Source organism: Cygnus olor, chromosome 4 (genome assembly GCF_009769625.2).
Source record: "Cygnus olor isolate bCygOlo1 chromosome 4, bCygOlo1.pri.v2, whole genome shotgun sequence".
NCBI lineage: Eukaryota > Metazoa > Chordata > Aves > Anseriformes > Anatidae > Cygnus > Cygnus olor.
The window spans coordinates 9763699-9783216 of NC_049172.1; the positions used below are offsets into that span (position 1 = coordinate 9763699).

Sequence of the window (19518 nt, forward strand, 5' to 3'; positions counted from 1 at the left end):
TTAAACCACACTGGAGTTCTTCCTTCCTCCTGTTTTGAGACTAAGGTGATCTTAAGGGCTATCTGATTTAACTAAACCTTCTGATACTTAGATATTTGATTCTTATACACGTTAGAGACCTAGGTTGATTTTATTAAGTATTCTGTTGGTGCTTTTTAGTTTCAAATTTAATTTTCCTTACTGTCCTTATTATTTCACTAGCATTTCATGGCCTACCAATCTGTTTATTAAGGTATTGACTTATTTAAGGGTGTTAGTCTAAAATTTGCTGTCAGAGGAGCTCCAGGTACTCCCTGAGCTCTCCTCTTTTGCTTTTCTATTACAACTATAAGACTATTAGAATTGAAAAATTCTGAATGATTTAATGAGGGACTATTGAATGGCTTAAAGCGGAAACTTGCTATGAATGTACCTTCTGCAGTGCATTTATTTGCTGGTCTATGGAGTAGATTTTTTGGGGGGTGGTGGTAGTAACAAGTTATTTTACAAAAATTATATAAATCTGTTAAGTCAAGCCTTTTTTATAAACAAATGCTACAGCAGCTCCACAAATACGAATTAAGATCTTTCTGTTACCTCTTATATTTCTCTCACCATTTTAGTCTTGCAGCTTCACAGACCCAGATACGCTTTAAAGCTGGAATATACAGCACTTTTTATATATTCTGTTCTCATTACTTCTATTCATGGCTTTTTTTCAGTTGCGTATATCCTTTAAACAACCTTACATTCAATCCCATCATTTGCATTTGTTAATGCATCAAAACGTATTTGCGTATTATTAAAATATGTTAATACATAAAAATGATAGCTGGAAACATTTAAGTGAGAAAGCGAATACATTACCAAGTTCCGTGCCTGAAGCAAGAGTGTGCTCTCCTGTCTCCGTCTATTGATCATTAGTCAGAGCCTGCATTTCCCCTGATCTGTGCGTGATATGTTCCCAGTGCAGCCCACCATACTGTGAGCCTGCAGCTGGCTTCAAAGTGACAGCCAGGGTTTTGGAAAGCTTTGTCTGATGGAGAATTGAAAGTCTCAGAATTCATTGTAGAGATAAACAGTGAGACAGTGTAAGCGGATGGAGATAGCAAAAGAGATGTATGACTGCGTACAGAGAGGTGAGGTGGGGAAAGAAGAAAGGCTCAGAGAGCTGGGAAAAAGTTGGAGGAGCTGGGATCCAAACAAAAAGGATGGAGGATCAAAAAGCTGAAAAAAGAAAAAAGAAAAAGTGGGAGGGAGGGAGGGAACAAAGCAAAGCAGGAATTCAAAAGGGAAAGAGAGAGCCGAGGTTGCTGGAGCTGCGTAGGAGTCTGTGTAGTCCCCAGACACCCTCGGTATGGTGGTATTACTCATCTCCATGAACCTGGAAATGGTACAGAACCTCAGTAGGAAAAGCACTAAGTTAATGGAGACAAAATGGAGAAATAAGAGCTCACAGGACCAGAAAAATAGGTGCCTAGTACCTTTCATGTCACCTGTAGCTAAATGAGAGCGCACCAGATACCAAGCTACTCTTCTCTTTCAGGCACTTTATAGAATTTTTCTTAGGATAACTAAATTCCAAAACAAGGAATAAGGGCACAGCCATGTCTCTCTGCTGTGGAAAGGGAGGTGAACCACAGAGATGGTTCAGCATGGGAGCAATGGCGCTAACGTCGCCTCTACATGAGTGAGGACAGGAGGAAACAGCAATGGAAGTGATACAATCCACATTTCTTTTTCTCCCTGAAACAGTAATTTTTGATGGATCTTTTCCAAAGATGGTTTCGAAAAAGGGATATAGAAGTGCATCTGGGCACAAAAGAAAATACGTGGTTGATTAAACTGCCCAAATTCAAATCTTTTTGTCATCTTCCCACAGCAAAATGGCTAAAAAAAAAAAAAAAAAAAAAAAAAGAATCTGAAGAAGCAACAGAAAATGCTTCAAGAAGAACATTCTACTCATCTTGAACTTTGCTGCCTTACAGGTTCTGCACTGAAACAGGACCCATTTGATATAGTAAGACTGGGAAAAAGTATTTTAGGAGCTTGTATCTTCCATCAGGAGTCTCTCGTGTTTAATAAAAAGCAAAAAAGCAATCTCATAGGCCTAAATGATTACAGGACTTGTAATACCACATTCATTCCAATTCCTGCTACATCAAAATAAATGACCACTTGCCAAAGGGGAATGATGTGCAAGCAGCACATTAAGTTTCTGGAGACAATGGGTGCTAATACAGTAGAACTGCAAGAGTGGAGATTAAAGTCACCCTGCAGAAATAAAACCTGAGATAATGATGTGCTACTCAAAAATCCAAAGAAGGGTATGTCCCACCACAAAAATCCAAAGAAGGGTATGTCCCACCACAAGCTGCTGACACACAAGTTGAGATTCACTTCTCTGGCACAGCTTGCTCATGCCTCTACAGTTTTTAGTCATTTAAAGCTGTTGGTCATACTCTTTTTTTTTTTTTTTTTGGTGAGATATTGCCATAGATGGAAGAGCATAAGAAGATAGTACATACAATTTTAGTAACTGCTTGAGAAGTAGATTTGTGGGTTAGAAAATGTAACAAAAGTTTATCATCTAGCAAATGTAGATGATAAACTATCTATCTATCATCTCCCCTCATTGGTTTGTTATTATATACTGCCATTGTGCTTTTATTGTAAGATGCCATATCAGGACCAAGGTCCCTCTAACATCTACGCCCAAATGACAACTGATACCCTAACTAACAAAACTGCCCCCTCAGTACTCGTCTGCCACAAAGAGTGTTCCTCTCCTGAACCCTTCTTGGGCTCTGCAGCTGATAAACAAAAGGTAGAACATCATCTTGTTTTGCTTTTAATTGAGAGAGTAACATCCAGCAAAACTTCCATTCTGCCACAAATATATCTACAAAGACATCTCCTGTTTTGCACACTTTACTAACACCTATATTTTACTCATGAGACAGTTCATAACAGCATCCAGGAGAGCTGTTTTTCTTTCAGACCTCTCCTGTGCTATGCATACTAAATGCACTTATCACATAGTGAACACTCAGAAAACTTTTCCTTTCATGGAATATGACAGCAGCATTGCTGTGTTAGACCCAGATATGCCCAAATTTAGTTACTTTCCTAGGCTTAGCTAAGGTAGGGGTGTTTTCCTTCTCTGTTTATGCCACCCTTTCTAACAGGTGCCTCCCTAGTACTGAGCATGGCCAGCTGAGAAAATTTCAGCAACAAGTAATATTAGGAATAAAATCTCCTTTAAGCATTATTCTGACATGCTCACACTCAACCTTTACAACCATGGACTGCAACTGCACTCTTTTCTTAAACTATTTCCTAACTGTCAGTTTTCTTACTCATTGTTCATTCCATTCCAAAATTTCCCATCCCCTATAAATCCCAGTTTCAGGAGGGTGCTCAGCATTTGTACAACTGATCACCAGCCAGTGCAAATGAAAGCAGCACTCACATTACTTGGAGAGAAATTTGAAGTCTCTCATATATGATGCTCAGTACTGCAGTGCTCAGATGTAACACAGCCACAGAAACACTTCTACTGAGCTGGTCTCCTGCTATCCGGGACGCACTCTGTGTGTTTCTCTCATGACACCATCCTAATTAGTCCACTTCTAAACAAGAGAAACCTCAAGTGAAATCTCTACCAACAAAGGTTTGTTGGTGGAGACAAAGGTTCCTCTCTCGGTTTGTCATGTGAAAAGATGACTACAGGGACAGAAATGCACTAAGGCAAGAAGTACTTAGCTTTATATTTGGCCATTAGGATGAAGCATGAGGACCCGTCCCATCTCATGCTCACTCCTCAAAGGGCTGTCAGCCATCCTGCCTCCAGCTGAAAAGTCTGGTCTCAGTTCTCTGCAGAATGCAAGTCTACAGGATTCAAGCAAAATTAGTTCCACAGGGTATATTTTGCCATTTCTTATTTTTTATTGCCTTTTCTAAGTGTGAAACATGATTTTACTGTGATAGCTTCTGTACAAAATAAGTCACCAAGAAAAATAGTTTCATAGTTTAGGCACTCCCAACCACTCTCTAGAGAAGGCAATTGTCTACAGTAGCTAGGAATGAAAGTTGGGCACCTAAATTAGGCACCTCAAGTTACACATGGTGGGAGTATTGTTGTTGTAGCCATGACAGTTTAAGAATCTAAGTGAAGCAATGTTTTAAGAAAGAACTACCTTTAAACAGAAGAAAGGATATAACTGGTGGTGGGATGCCTAAATGACCTGGCTTTCAGGCAAACAAGCCTTGTCTGAAAACAAGCAGAAAACTTCAAGATTAGTAAAATATCTCTGAGATGAATGTAATTATGTTAATCAATGAGGCAATCCAAGAGAAAAATGTAGCTGGCAACAATGAAGCTGGAGAAAATGAAAGAGAGAATAAGGACCAATTGCTCAGTCAAATATTTTCCCTCTCCCCTATCTTTTTATTGTATTAGACTGTTACAAACTTTAGCTCTTATGCTCTTCTGAAGTTAGCCTGTAGCTTTCCTTTGAGGATAAGGACTCAAAGGTTAGACATAGTTTGTTTTCTGAGAAGTACTCTTCCTCTAGTAATGGGCATGTTCATGAACTTGGTTGATTGTGGGCTACAGTAGTTATTTGGTTTTACCCACTTTATACCTGTGATGGTATTTAGACCACTAAATCATGAATGCCTCTCTCCCTTCTTATGGGGAAATTATAAAGTAAGCCAAATAAAGGGAAAGAACATAAAGTAAAAACAAAACAGGGTGGCTCAGTTGATGGGTAGTGATCGTAGTACACCAGAAACCAAGTTGTCAAGGTTTTTGTTAGTGCAATAATAAAGGAGTATGTTAAGGAGTTTGAAGAAGTTAAGATGAATGTCTGGAGGGAAAACTTCATACCTTACAGAAGAGTCCTTGGAGAATGCATACAGATGCTTGCTTGAAAGAGAAAAGAGTTGCACTGGAAACTTACACCGATGATTTTCAATTCAGAAATGAGAAAACTACAGGCAGTTTCAGAATCAGCCATGAAGGTCAGCAATGAAGGGCCTTGAAACTTTTTTTTTTTTTTTTGGGGGGGGGAGGGTTGGGGTGGCATGTAGGAGCACTTTCAGTACAATTTAATGCAGTAAAAGAGTTTTGTAAAGTTCAGAGAAAACAATGCTAAAAGCTGCTATAGTAATGGACAAGGTTGTATGGCTAAATCATAGACATGTTATGAAGGGTGAATTCATAAAATTTAGACACACTTTGGTTACAAAAGTTAAGACAAAACGTAAGCTAATAATGCCACTAGATTATAAGCTTAAGCAAGAGAAAGCCACAAGAAAGAACATGGAAAGTAAAACTGGGGGGAAGATGTAGAGTTAGCTAGTCTAGGTTTTAGCTATGTTGAACTAAATTAGTGGTGATACATCCATGAAAAAATATTAGAGGAAAAAAAATATAATTTCAGATACAAAGAGCTCAGTTTCAACTAGGAGAAACAGAACTGCAAGCTATCTGCATGGAGTCACTAGCTGAATATCTTTGGACAGAAGTCAATAGCAACTTGGATGGCATTTCAGTGAGAGCAAAAGGTTGAAGGTACATTCAGGAGCATGTAGGATGAAATAGAAGATGAACTCAGATAAAATTTTCAGGAAACTTTGCAGATAAAAAGAATATGGCAATGACCGGCTTGGTTGTTGGATGAACACGTGTGTGCGGATCCATTTCTTGATATGCAGGCTGACTCAAATTTTGACTCAAGTTTTTATTGGAATAAAGCCAAACTGCATGAAATAAGAACTTTTCACAGGTGTTCTACTCAAGATAAAAACCCCTCTAGAAAGTCAAAGTTGGATCAAACTTTGGAATATGTTTTGGAGCATTCATGAGGGACAGCAAGCCTTTTGTTGAGCCTACCTTAAATTCTGAGAAAATTAGGCAACAGGAAAAATGTTTTAGATTTTTATTTTTAAACTACATGCAGAATCTTCCTAATGCTCTGTTAACTGTCACAGCTCAGTTATTAAACACCCAAAGCACACTAACCCCTAGGCTAATGCAGATAACTATTAGCCTTTTGATGATGCCTGAAGGTAACACTACACTGCATTTGCAGTGTTTTCTGGTCCAGTGTTTAGGAATCTAAATTTTTTCACTGCTGCTAATTTGCTTAAACCCTAGATATGGGAACAAAGATATACAGGATTGTAGAAAAAATTCTTTATTCAGGCTGGTTATTCTTTAGGCTCAAGCAAACTGGAGCCAAGTTGTGGTAAGGCTATTAGAAATGCGCTTTGCAATGAAATATACTCCACTCCCACCACCACAAACTGACATGTGGACAAACTATGAGACTTCAAATATTACAGTGCCAGTGGATCAGGCGTTCCTCCTGACATTATTAACAGCACATCACTGGTAAATCAGGTTCAGACTTTGTGTTGAGACTTGCTTTCCAGGAAAAGGATGCTATATGACAAATAAGACAGAGCCAGACCATCCGTGACAATTTGAAATGAGGCACGTGGGTTTGGTACCCCCAGGCACCTGTCAGCTCCAAGCCATGGACCAAGCAGAAGGTAATTGAAAAATAGATAAATTGTACCTTCAGTTTTGGGGCGCAACAAAGTCTTAAGGGTACTCCTGAAACTTATTACTAGTGGAGTAGCACATCCATCCAGTAGAACATCCCATCTGTGCAAGAAGTGTCACCTCCAGAGGCAGAGGGGAACCAACAGTGTAGCTGATCCCTTTATAGAGAATTAAGATATATGGGGGACTGGCGTGCAGTCATGGTATTTCTACACGCTCTTGCCTTTTTTGCTTCCTATCCCTTCCTCAGCCACTGTCAAACTACTGCACCACAGTACAGATCCAATGTCCAAAACCTCTGCTTTGTTATTTCCTGGTTTTGGTGTCTTTTTATTGGCTAGCTCCATTGTTAGAAATGTCCATAACAAAGATGCATGGACTTGAAAATATTAACTAGGTCTTTTTGTGGTGTAATGAGTATATCTGCCACCAGAATGACAATTCCAATGGCAATTTCATGAGTAAATCTGTTTAATTACCTAATTCAGGAGTTTTCTGGTTCATCAATAGAAATCTCCATGCCATTGCCATTGCAAATTAAGAATAACCACATCTAGTTATTGCTAATTTGTTCTAGCACAGAGCCGCAAATCATTAATACCCATTTCTTCACCAGACAAATCACCTTAGCAAAGCTTTTGTTATGGCCTATTCACAGGTATTTTAAACAATAATATTATTACTAGAGCAGTATTCTCAGGAAGGTAAAACTGCCATCCAGGGAAAATGAACAGGCTCAGCAATTGCTCACATGCTTTCACTGTGGGTAAAATGACAAGAAAATCAAGATCTCAAGACCAAATTTCCTTTGATACTGTGGTGAGGGTTAAAGAGGAATTATTAATGCTCTGAAATTGAGAGGGTAAAAGGAGTTTCTTTTATTGCACCATCCAAAAACATTAATTCACCTGACAGTCATTATCAAGTTTCCTACCAGCTAAATATTTTGCACTTGAAGTTAAACAGACAAGAGGTTTCAAATGCATTTTGATTCTGCCTATGCAGCCTAGGAAAGAAATTTTCTACTTTGTACCACTGAGAAAAATGTAGATGCTGTAGGCTACAGTATCATGTTCAGAGGAAGGAGGTGGGTAGGATAGGGCATTAGGCGCTATTATACTCTAATAGGGAAGAAAGAGCAGACAGGGGCACAATGGAAGCACTTCATTATATTTTAAATGGGAATAGTTCCAAGGATTCCAAGGATAGGAAAGCCTGTGGTGCTTGTAAAGGATTAAGCAGGGTAATGTGCTTTTTAAGAAGACATAAAAAGGTATGTAATGTGATATGTTTAAGCCTAAATGATTTTTCTTGGAGTCCTCAATGAATGTTTAAGCAGGCATGACTTAGGCCTCTGTAAATCCTCCCTGAATAAATAACTTCCCCGAAAATAGAGACTCCTTTGACAGAATGAGATGCATATTTCATAACCTATGCAAAAAAAGGGAAATCAATTTGAGATACACGAAACACTTATGAATAATAAAGAAAAAATGAGATAAAAGTGAATATTCTCTGGAATAATCGAAGCATATATAGGAATACAGACGCCTTCTCATCCGTTTTGATTTGACAAAGCAGGAGGACAAACAACTGAATTCTTCCCTTGCTTTGATACAGATCTTAAAATGCTTTTTGTTGTCTTTTGAAAAAGGAAAAGACAATAAGCTGTAAAAGTTTCTAAAGCGCCTGCGCTCTTCCAGCTGTCTCCTGTTTGAGGTATTTAAAACTCGGCTGTCTTTTCAGGGTAAATCCACCCAGCTGCTCTCTAACCAGATGTGATGCTGTAAACTGCTGTTCACGTGGATGCTCAGCGATACATATTCACCTGATTTACAAGACAAGGACCAATACATATCAAACCCCAGAAACTTAAAACAGCATGATCTTCCCATCCTTTTTTCCTGCCAGCCTTGCCCTCCCACCAGGAAAAACAAGCCAAAGACATAGACATCCCGATGCAAAATGTGACAATGCAATCATTGTCATTTGGCTGCATTGTGCTCCCACTTGCACAGGTGAGATTCCCCATGAAGTCCCAGGTACTGCAAATGCACTGTCCTGCTGAGCAAGCAGGATTATATGCCGAGTAAATCAGCATTTGATCCAACTCCCCCTCCCCCTGTTTATAGATAAATTCATATTAAATCACTACTTTCCTCCAAATACAAAGAATACAATTTTCATAATAGAAGCAAGACAAAACTGCAGGATTTTAAGATAAAAAAAATGCTTGGCTAAGCCTTTTCCGCATCACAAAGCCTGCCTGCTTGCCTAACCAAGTCATTTTGTGATGTCTACTCGCAAACCCTGTTCACCTCGGAGTGGGTGCAGCAGGGCCTGGATAAACTGCTGTTTAGTGACGCTTTAGCACTGGTTAATAGTAGAAACAAAACAAAGCACAAAGGGAGACCTGTGGGCTTATCTTGTCCAGGGTTATAATCTGGTTGTGTTAATGGCTCTGGTGTGGCTTGTTAGAGACATTCAAGGCCCTGAAGGGTTTTATGAAGCTTATAAATAGGCAGAGGGGACCTATGAATTTACTCTAAAATGTTTGCATTTTTTTTGGAAGGTATTTCACATAGATTACAATCCCTGACTTTTATCAATTATCCTTTTTAAAGGGTGCCACGTGTGAGGGCAATCAAACACTGGAACAGGCTTCCCAGAGAGGTGGTTGATGCCCCATGCCTGTCAGTGTTTAAAAGACATTTGAATAATGTCTTTAATAATATGCTTTAACTTGTGGTTAGCCCTGAAGTGGTCAGGCAGTTGGATTAGATGATCTTTGAAGGTCCCTTCCAACTGATCTATTCTATTCTAATTTTCCTTGCCTAAGAGTAGTTTTTAACATCACATTCATCTTCCAGCTGAAGAAGAGTCTTAAGTGACTCTTGAAAGGCACAGCTTCTTTCCTTTTTTTTTTTTTTAAATCAACAGACCTTTCTTCCTGAGCAGGCAATCTCCAAAAAGCTTCCACGTGAACAGAAATTGACAGATAACCTTTTTCTGTGTTATTTCTTCCTGTAAGGCAAAAGAAGGGGAGAAACTGCAACTGCATAGGTGGGTGTGTATGTTCACTGGAACCAGGACCTCTGATATTTTAAAATTGGAGGGTGGCTAGCTTGCTCACGTTACAACTTGGTTATTTTATGCCACCATTTGCAAGTGCATGTTCCTGGGAACTGGAGGCATGGGAGTCAGATAGTTTTGTTTTTGTAAGTTTTAAGACAGAAACTACAATGTTTTCAAGAACTAGGTATCAAAGACTATAATCTGGAATTACTTGCCAGCATGATACACTGGTTGCTTTTTTCAACTGAAAGCAATTAGTCAACACTGTTGACTGTGTTGACTGTTGTGTTTGATGCGCTGTTTTCTGATTCTCCCTTAGTATATCTTGGAAAGGCAAACCAGAAGGCGGTGGGCTTTTTTTTTTTTTATATATATATATACACAAGGCAAAACCTAGCTTTATCAGACCCTTGCAAACAGAGCTAAAATATATTTTCTCAAAAAAAGCAATTTCCTCTAGCCAATAAATCTTCAGACTGTCTTTTTTTCCCTTGCTTTTTCAGCTGATGACTTTTTCTAAAAGCGTTTCAAAAGTGCAGCTCCCCAGGGCCTTCCTTGCCTGTTCATTCATGCCATTTTGTCCTTCAGAGGAGAAAATATGATCTCAGTTATACAGAGGGTGGATTAGTGATTGTTAAAATTCCAAACAATCTTTATTTTGTTTTTCTTTTATTATCAAGACATAACCAGTGGCTTCACTACTCTTTTTAACATAGCCTTTTCTCTTATGTGTCTGTATCTGGTGTCAAACACCAGAAATTACAGGTTTCCCTGGCAAATGGATTTCAGTGCACACAAAACACAGAGTTTGCCCCCATTTTTAGAATTATTTAAACCAAGCTTTAGACAACACAAAACTCTATGGACATTTGCTCTAACTGTCACATTTTTGAGTTTAAAATCAATCTGCAAAATATTGTATTTAAAACTGAATGTGAAGGTACAATGGTAGAGATAAAGTTCATATTTAATCACCCACTAACCATTATTCACTCATACTGAACTATTTCATAGACTGTTTCTTATAAAAGCTGTAGCTCTCAATCACAAACAAGGGAGGGAAACATTGCACTTAAAAATTTCCCTGCAAAAACTGACTCTTGCTTTCAAATTATTTTCCCTCTGTTAAACTCGTTACAAAAGTGGCTATGTCTCTTTAAAGACAGATCATCTTTTCCTGCCTACCTCTCTTGAAACACACATGATTCAGAGCTACAACTGAAAGCCAAGGTTTTCAGTGCTGGGAGCCTACAAAATAAGTTAATCAATGTCTTGTCTTGAAAGTGCTTTAAGCTTTGTACAGTATATTGCCATGTCTTTTGGTATTAGAAGTCCAGTGATCCTATTCCCATTTTGCATCCTGACAAATGCATTAAACTCTTATACCTATAAATCCTTTTCAGAGCAAGCACTCTAGGTACTTACATTTTAAAATGTAGTTGAAAAAACAAGCTGAGAAGTCCCAGTCCTCTGTGCTGATGCAATGGGCTTGCAGAAGCTGGTACTAGGCATGATCATTATCTGGGTGCAAATGCATCCCGTACAGTCAAAAGCAACAACTAAGGAAATCTGGTGTTACCACAGAGAGTCTCAATGGGAAGAAAAAGTAAGTCATAGCAGTACCTTTTGAATGCCTGCAGTTGACTCCAAGACGTTGTTCTCTGAGCCGTTACTTCTATTAATCATCCGCCACATTTGGGAATACATGCTGTCCCTCTCAAAAGGATTCATCCCTTTCACTCGAACGTGCTCATAGACTGCGGAGTCCAAGACAGTGCCATAAGGAATATCTGTCTGCCTTGAGAGATCCTGGAGAGACCTTAATTGTTGGTGAAGAAAAGAGACACAGGAGACTTGAAGCCACATTTTCAAGAGGAAGGAGCTGCAGGCAAGCAAAGGGCAACATACAGGAAGATGGCTGTCAAGCCAATTTCATTTGTTCTTTTTTTTCTCTGTTTTGTTTTGTTTTAAAAGACAAAGTGAGACTGAAAAAAATGTTTTTATGATTTGAGACACAAGGAGGAACAGAAAGTGAAAAGATGGGGTGGAAAAATGAAAACGGGTGAAAAGAGAAAAAACAGAAGGAGCAAGAGGATCCTGTCAAATGCTGAGAGCTCCTATGAGCTGGGGCAAAGGAGAGAAGGGAGTGTTGCAGTCCCTCCAGCAACTCCAGTCCCTCCACTGCAAATTAAATTGTCTTAACAACAGAACTCACTGAAAACAGCCCAAAGCACCAGGGCTGAGTATTTGTCTGGGCTACCAGGTTACATGGTGAAGAGCAGCTTTTGGGCATCATTCCGATACTGAACTGTGAACCCATCACACACAGGAGGTTGCATCCTACACCATTTTCAGGATGATTTCTGTTATGGTTTCACAAACTGCCCATGCATTATGGTCCACGTTACTCTGTCCAACAAATTTATTCTACTTTGCATATTATATAGTCTTATTCTTTCCCTATAAACAGGAACAAATTAACCAGTTCAGAAGTTTCTAAAGTGTCCCAAGTACAGCTTTGTCAACCCTGTTTTGGCCTTAAAAATACATATTTTTATAGTCTTTTAAGTCTCCTTATGTCCTGGCCTTTATTTTCCTGTCCTATAGAACTGCTGTCCCATACATTTGTTTCTTTAATGGAATTCATTAAAGTTTCAAAATAACTACTGCAATATGTCTACTGCCTAAAACCCATTACAGCTTTCCTGGCACAAATTAACTTTGGATAAACTGCACGAATCTAGTGGATGACACCTAAGGACAAATCAAGGGGCTGAGCGCTGTCTAAAAGCAGGCAATAGCAAATTGAAAAAGCTCATTGCAGCTGCAGAAAATGTAAACTCAACTGTAGGAAATTCATCAAATTCCATGTTGCATTTTTGAAACATGTAAATTTAAAGGCTAGTAAAAATGACCTTACATGGAGAAAAAAGGGGAATTCTTTGATGTTTCAGAGATGACACTGAAGAAAACAGATCTTGAAGGATATGTATGCCACTGAACACAACAGAAAGTGAGAAACAAAGTAAGAAATCAGTAGAGCTCAATGGCAAGGGTTTAGAGGTTCACTGAGTCAAACAGAAATCCTTTGAAGTTCAGACATATGGACCTAGAAAAATATTGCACAAGAACTAAATTCTAAGCAGATAATATATAGCAAATATTAGGGAAGGATAAATTCAATTTTGAAGGGTAAATAACTAACAGCATTAAAAAAACACAATTCTCTCCTCTTTCTCCAACAAGATGGCATTCTTCTTCAAGAATATAAGCAGCAAGGAACTTACAAAGAATCGGTACACACAGAGGATCACCAAAGGTTAGCTGCAAGATGAAGCTCTTGCTGAAAATTAGTATATCAGTCTCCAACCATAGGACTGAGACTTGCCCTTTTCTAGGAAGAAAAATGTAAGACTGCAGTAGACTAAGGTATCAGGATATTGTGGCTAATTCATAACTGAAAATTGAAAAAAAAATCAAGCCCAGATATAAACAAGTATGAGTTTTGAAAGATTATATATGAAATGCTGATCTGTTAGCAAAAATGTGAAATTTCATTACAGCCAGTGCGTGAAAGGGAAGTGATAAATATTTTTTAAATGCTCTAGTGGTGATCAGGGGAATTACAAAAGTAAGCAACTAGGTAAAATGTCACACTCAGGTTTAATAAATTGAAATAAGGGTTGATAAATTTTAAAGATAGCCATCAGGTAGATTTCAGATAGCCGTCAGGGAAAACTATAGTCATTTTTGAAATTACTAAAAAAAACAAGGTTTTCAAAAGGTCTTCATTAAACAATATGAAGAAGGTAGAATTATGGACAAGCTACAAAAGGATGACTAAGAACATAAGAACAACATAAGGACACGGACCTGTTGAAGAAAGAGAGGGCCATGAAAAAGGCCCATGAAGAAGGACCCAGAGAAGGGCTACAAAGATGATCAGAGGGCTGGAGCACCTCTCCTAGAAAGGCAGTCTGACGGAGTTGGGGTTGTTCAGCCTGGAGAAGAGAAGGCTCTGAGGAGACCTTACATAGGCCTTCCAGTACTTAAAGGGGGCCTGCAGGAAAGCTGGAGAAGGATTCTTTGTCAGGGAGTGGAGTGATAGGATAAGGGGGAATGGTTTTAAACTAAAAGAGGGAAGATTTAGATAAGATATTCAGAAGAAATTCTTGACTCTGAGGGTGGTGAGGCAGTGGAACAGGTTGCCAGAGAAGCTGTGGATGTCCCATTCCCGGACATGTTTAAGGCCAGGTTGAATGGGGTCTTGGACAACCAGACCGAGTGGAAGGTGTCCCTGCTCGTGGCAAGGGCTTGGAACTAGATGATCTTTAAGATCCCTTCCAACCCAAACCATTCTATGATTCTAGGACTTTAGGAACATTTCCAGGGCAAGTGTGGATAATATCAGGAAAGTCTGTGCTCAGCTAGATTGAAGGACATTAAGGATAGCACGAGCAGCTTCTGCAGTACTGAAAGGCTGAACAAGGAAAGCACGGACCTGTTGAAGAAATATGGGACAGCAGACACAGCTTAGGCTGAGGTGCTCAGTGCTGTGTTTGCCTCAATTCCTCACCAACAAGGTCTCTCAGTTTTCCGTGACTAGAGGCAGGCTTCAAGGAGACAATGAATGATCAGCAGTGGGTGGCCAGGTCAATCTCAACCAGCTGAGGCTGGGATTACTTGCGAGTGGTAGACTTATGGAAGTCCATGGGGCCTGAAGGGCTGCACTGAAGTGTGCTGAGAAAGCAGACCAATGTCCTTGCAAGACTTCTCGCAATCACCTTCAAAATGTTGTCAAGATTGGAGTAGATCTCTAACCACTGGATAAAGGAGATGTCCAGGCTATATTCGAAAATGATCAAAAGAACGATTCAGGGAACTAAGGCTGGTCAGCCTTGATTCAATTCCTGGACAACATCATGGAGAGAGTCCTCAGGCTGCCCAGGGAAGTGGTTGAGCCAACATCTCTGTAGGTATTTGAAAGACATGTAGATGTGGTAGTTAGAGACATGGTTTGGTGAAAGACTTGGCAGTACTAGGTTAATGGTTGGACTTGATGATGTTAGAAGTCATTTCTTTTTATGATTCTATGATTTTATGATTCTATTCAACTAAAACCATTCTGTGATTCTATGATTCTATGTTTCTGAGCAAACAAAGGAGAAAAAAACAAACTGGGAACAGTCAGCATAGATTCACTAAGGGCCTGTACAGTGAGTCAGGCCTAACCAAACAGATCACCTCCTACCATAAAATGACTGAGTTTGTGGACAAGACCAGCACAATGGATGTAACTTATGCTAAGTTCAGCAAGTTTTCAGTACTGTATCCAACAATTTCTTTGTATCTAAATTAGGCCATTGGACCTGGCTGGGTGAAAAAACAAAAGGATGAATTCCTGTTTGGATGATCAGGCTCACAAGGTAGTTGTTAATGGGTTGCATTCCACTTTGAATCCAGTTACAAGTATCACAGGGGTCTACCCTGGGAGGTATCTTTACCAACATCCTGGAGGAGGTAAGGAAGCACCCTCTTATCAAGTTTGCAGAAGACATGACATATGGTGGGCAGACAATTTCTCAAGGACAGGGCTTCCATTCAGATCGACCTAGAAAGGCTGGAGGAACAGGCCAACAGGAACATTGTGAGATTTAGCAAGGATAAATGTAAAACCCTGCACTGTGGTAGGAATGATGCCCTTCAACAACCCAGGCTGGGATCTGACCAGCTGGGCAATACCTGTGCAGAAGGTACCTTGGTAGACAGTGTTGCGCCTTGGTGAAACTTTCTCCCTTTTTCACCATTACACAAAGTGTGGTGTAGAAGTAGGTGTATTACTACTGCATTTATAGTCTACATATCTGTCAAAAGCATCACTGATGCAAGGCACTAGATAAATACAAGTTACTATATTCACCCATTCTGTGTCACTGTAGCTGCCACCAATGTACTTCTGTATCTCCTGGCAGAGCTCAGAAGTGCAACAAACTGTCATAGGATACATATTGTAATGTCCTGTAATTGTTGTTATTTGTCATACATATTACTAGAAAAGTACACATAAAGTATTTACTGAGTCTCCAATTTCTAATGACAACACCTAGCAAAACTGCAGTCATTACTTTACAAGACTCTCTATAGCCATATAATTTCTAATGTAACAAGCAATAAAGCATTTTTCTGAAATATCATTGCTAACTGGTATATAAATGATACATTTAACTGCTGCCACAAAACAGTACAGTTAGAAACAGCACAAAAGGAAAAACAGCTCCTCTGTATATCTTGCAGCTATAAAAGCAACCTTGCTATTTTCTGACAGGCAAACCAATGCTAGACATAAGTGGTTGTCCAGAAGTGCACAGCAAACAGGTATGGGAGAGTTTTCGTTTTATCAGTGAGAAGCAAGTGAGAGTGCCATCACATGCAAAAGGATCACCAGCAGAGAAATAACAAGGAGGAGAATTATGTTTATGCCTTCAGGAAAGTGCAAGGTAGCTGTATAGCCTGGCATTAACTACAGTCTGCAGGTCTTCACTGTTTGGTGTCCTATCTTAAAATGCAGGATGCCTCTCAGCTGCCCCACTTTGCACCTTTGCACATTTTAGGTGCTGCTCCATGCTGGGAAAGTAATGGCAAGAAGACAAGAGTGAGAAGCGTTTAAACTCCATAGATGAACTAAACACTATTGCCAGCTGCAAACTCCAAGCTCTTGTTCACTTGATCCTATGCTGAGGAGTGAGAAAGTTTTGCAGTCTCAGAAGTGTACATGTGTGCACGCTGCTGTGTAGGCAAGTTGCTGAAATGGAAAAGACCTATCACATCACTGACTACATCCCCTTACACAAACATGCCAAATAGTATAATAATATATATGACCTGCTTCAGAAACTGCTTTTTATAACCTGTAAACTTCTGGAATAGCATACACAACCTAGCAGCCAAGCTATGGCAAAAAACAAACAAACAAAAAAAAACCCACCAACAAACCTTGACAGAACTAATAAAATTATTAAATCATTAAGGTTCCTTTCCAAAAGAAAGAAATTTTTCTAACTGCTTTGCCTTCAGCCTGGTTTGCAGGTTACACATTGTTCAATGTACTTTTATTCCTGGATTAAACAACTTATTCTCTTTTACCTTTAGGGGAGACAAAAATCCCCAGTCTCAGTATGTCACCCAGTCTCAGCACACAGCTGCCAGACCAGACCTCAGAATAAGGAAGAAGTATTAGTTAAGTTGATGAATTCATACGGAAAATCTCTAATGCCCAAATTCTGATAGTATTATTCACTTTGGATGGGAATTTAATTTTGCAGTAGTTTTACTGATCTCAATTGAAATACCTGCAAGGCAAAGTACTTCTAAAATGAGTATGGGTATTATAATTCCACACTTACATAAAACATCTCTCTTTGAATTTCTCATTTTGAAGCAGTAAGGTAATAGAAGTGTTTAAAACCAAATAAAAAGCACATAAAGTTGAAAAAATGCTATAAAATAAAATGCCTTTAACTGAGTTTGCATATAGACAAATTCTCCTTATAGTGAAGTGACCATGCAGTGCATTACACAAGCCACAGTTCAGCTTATTTTTTGGTTATCACTCACGAAGCATTGCAGGGAAAAATATTATACATGGTCTTTATGTTATTTTATTTTTTTTTTCTCATTGAACTTATTAGGATAATACAAATCTCATTGCTTATACTTAAGTCTTTATGACTAATTCTGATAAAGATTTCCTATGCATTTTTTTCCCTCCTAGGACACTAAGGATTAATTCAGAGGTGATATTAGGAAACTGGGCACAGTAAGCCAAGAGATTTGAATGTTGGCAGTGACAACTGTGTCAGAAACTAATAATGCTGCTTGCTAGTTTGAAGATCTGGGAGAACCACATAAAAGGAAAGGTTAAGGAACATTTTGTTTTTTGGAGTAAGGAAATATCTACTCCAGTTACTGCATTCTTGTGTAATCCCCCTTGCAGAAGACGTGTAGGCAGATGTATTAAGCTGTTTAAAGCCTTGGGGACATCTTAGCTTAAAGTGAATCATGGTTAGAAAAAACACTGTGAAAAGAATGACTAGGCAAAAGAAGCATTACAAAAGGCATGCTTTATTGCCATGCTGCCATTATTTGGAGGCAGAGGTCTCACTTATCAAACAGGAGGTACTGCTTCTATCTCAGAGAACGTAACGTGAACTTCTTATTTTACAAAAGACATAGACTCTTTCCTGTAACACTTGCAGTCACAAATCTTAATCAAGCTTCCACATTTTTAGCAGTGGGTTAGATTTAAACCTGAAGCCACCTAACACTAGCCTTTCTCATGACAAATCCTTTGGTTTCCCCTCTGATCCCCAATTTCCCTGCAAAATTTCAGTGCCTTTGAGATGGTGGTGACATCCTCACTTTACCAAGGAAAGCAGTGCAGTCTGAATAAAATCAGTCTCTCTGCCAGTGGACTCTAATTCTATCCAAACAGAATCATAAAACACAGTAATGGCAATAGAGGTTCAGTGGTGAAATTCATGGCATCAGCATCTACAAGAAATAGCTTGAGTCCTCCAAATTTATTTGGCATTTTCCAAGAGAACATACTCTTAATTACCATTCATTCATGTTGCATTTGAGACAGTGATGTAAAGATCTACAGAATACAGAAATTATGCTTTGCTTTGCTGCCACAATGTTTTGGCACTTGAAATGCTGATTGTCTTGATTTAAATATCATCTGCAATGGGGATCAAGTGTGAATAAAAGATGCCATACATAGTACTTTATGACTTTCATGCCTCTATTCCTGGCACTGCCTGCTGATATTATTATTAATACTCCCACAGGTATTAAGAGTCGCCATTTGCTTGGAAACATAGTCCATTTTAAAACTGTATCAAATTTTAATCAAATTAATCAGTGAAGCAGAGAACAAAATTCCATCAATCTCCAGTGAGGTTATGCACAGATCTACTTCAAGACTCTCTAGGGAATGGGAACAATTCACTAGTTCTTCCTAGTGTATGGCCTAACAACATTTTGTCTGCTCTTCTTAAAATAAGCTTCTGGACACCATGACTAGGAAAAGCAGCCCAAGCACTGTAACAGCCAAGAAAAGGAAGATGGAAGAGTTCTGAACAAAAGCTGGCTACAAGATCTACAAGTTGAAATGCAGTAACTACTGAAATGTTCCATAGGAATGAAGTGTTCTGCGGGCGGCTTGAATCCTCCTATCTTTCATCAAAGATATCAGAAGGACCACACACTGTCAGATCTGATGCTAGCTGGAAATCTGAAATGAAAACCTAATAACTACTTGTTACATCTGTGCAAACCCACTGACTTCAATCTCTTTCATTTGTCTGACTTTTCAGTAGCTGGCTAGATAGTACTATGAGCAGAATCTGGTTTATTTTCTTCAAATACTTAAACTTATTTCCATTCTGGCCCTCAAAGCTCCCCAAGGTACAATTTGATCTGTTAGAAAAAAAGAGCATCAGCTTTTTTTCTCTATTGCTTATTCATGTTTGCCACTTTGCAGTAATTCAGCATGGTAAACAAACAGTTTTTCTGTTATGTGCTGGTTTGAGATCCAATTCTGGCAGTTTTGTAAACTAAAGTTTTACACTCTCACCATAGTTAGGATAACTTCATTCCCTAATGGATACTTAACACATCTAATTACTCTATTTCTGAGCTACAAGCACTTTGATAAATGTCTCTGTTCTTTCATTTCAGCAGCTTTCCAGCTGCAACATTTTCTACTGAATAAAACATTTTCAGTGACTTTGCCCATAAATAATACAGCACAAAGACCAACGTAGTCCCAACTGTACATAATAACCTCAGAATTCCACTGGGGATTTCCTAGTGACATCATAATATAC

The 19518-nt window shown here is 38.9% G+C and overlaps 1 protein-coding gene and 1 long non-coding RNA gene across 4 annotated transcripts in view; one reads left to right on the plus strand and one right to left on the minus strand.

Annotated features, from left to right (window-relative positions):
• GRID2 (glutamate ionotropic receptor delta type subunit 2) overlaps positions 1 to 19518 on the minus strand; it is an 805832-nt gene that overhangs the window by 89568 nt on the left and 696746 nt on the right. For all 3 annotated transcript variants that reach the window (XM_040555872.1, XM_040555874.1, XM_040555875.1), the window contains one exon: positions 11252 to 11447. In XM_040555872.1, coding sequence (XP_040411806.1) covers positions 11252 to 11447 — 196 coding nt within the window. The remainder of the gene's footprint in view (positions 1 to 11251; positions 11448 to 19518) is intronic.
• The window catches only part of LOC121069566, a 61521-nt gene that overhangs the window by 9628 nt on the left and 32375 nt on the right, over positions 1 to 19518 (plus strand). The window lies entirely within an intron of this gene.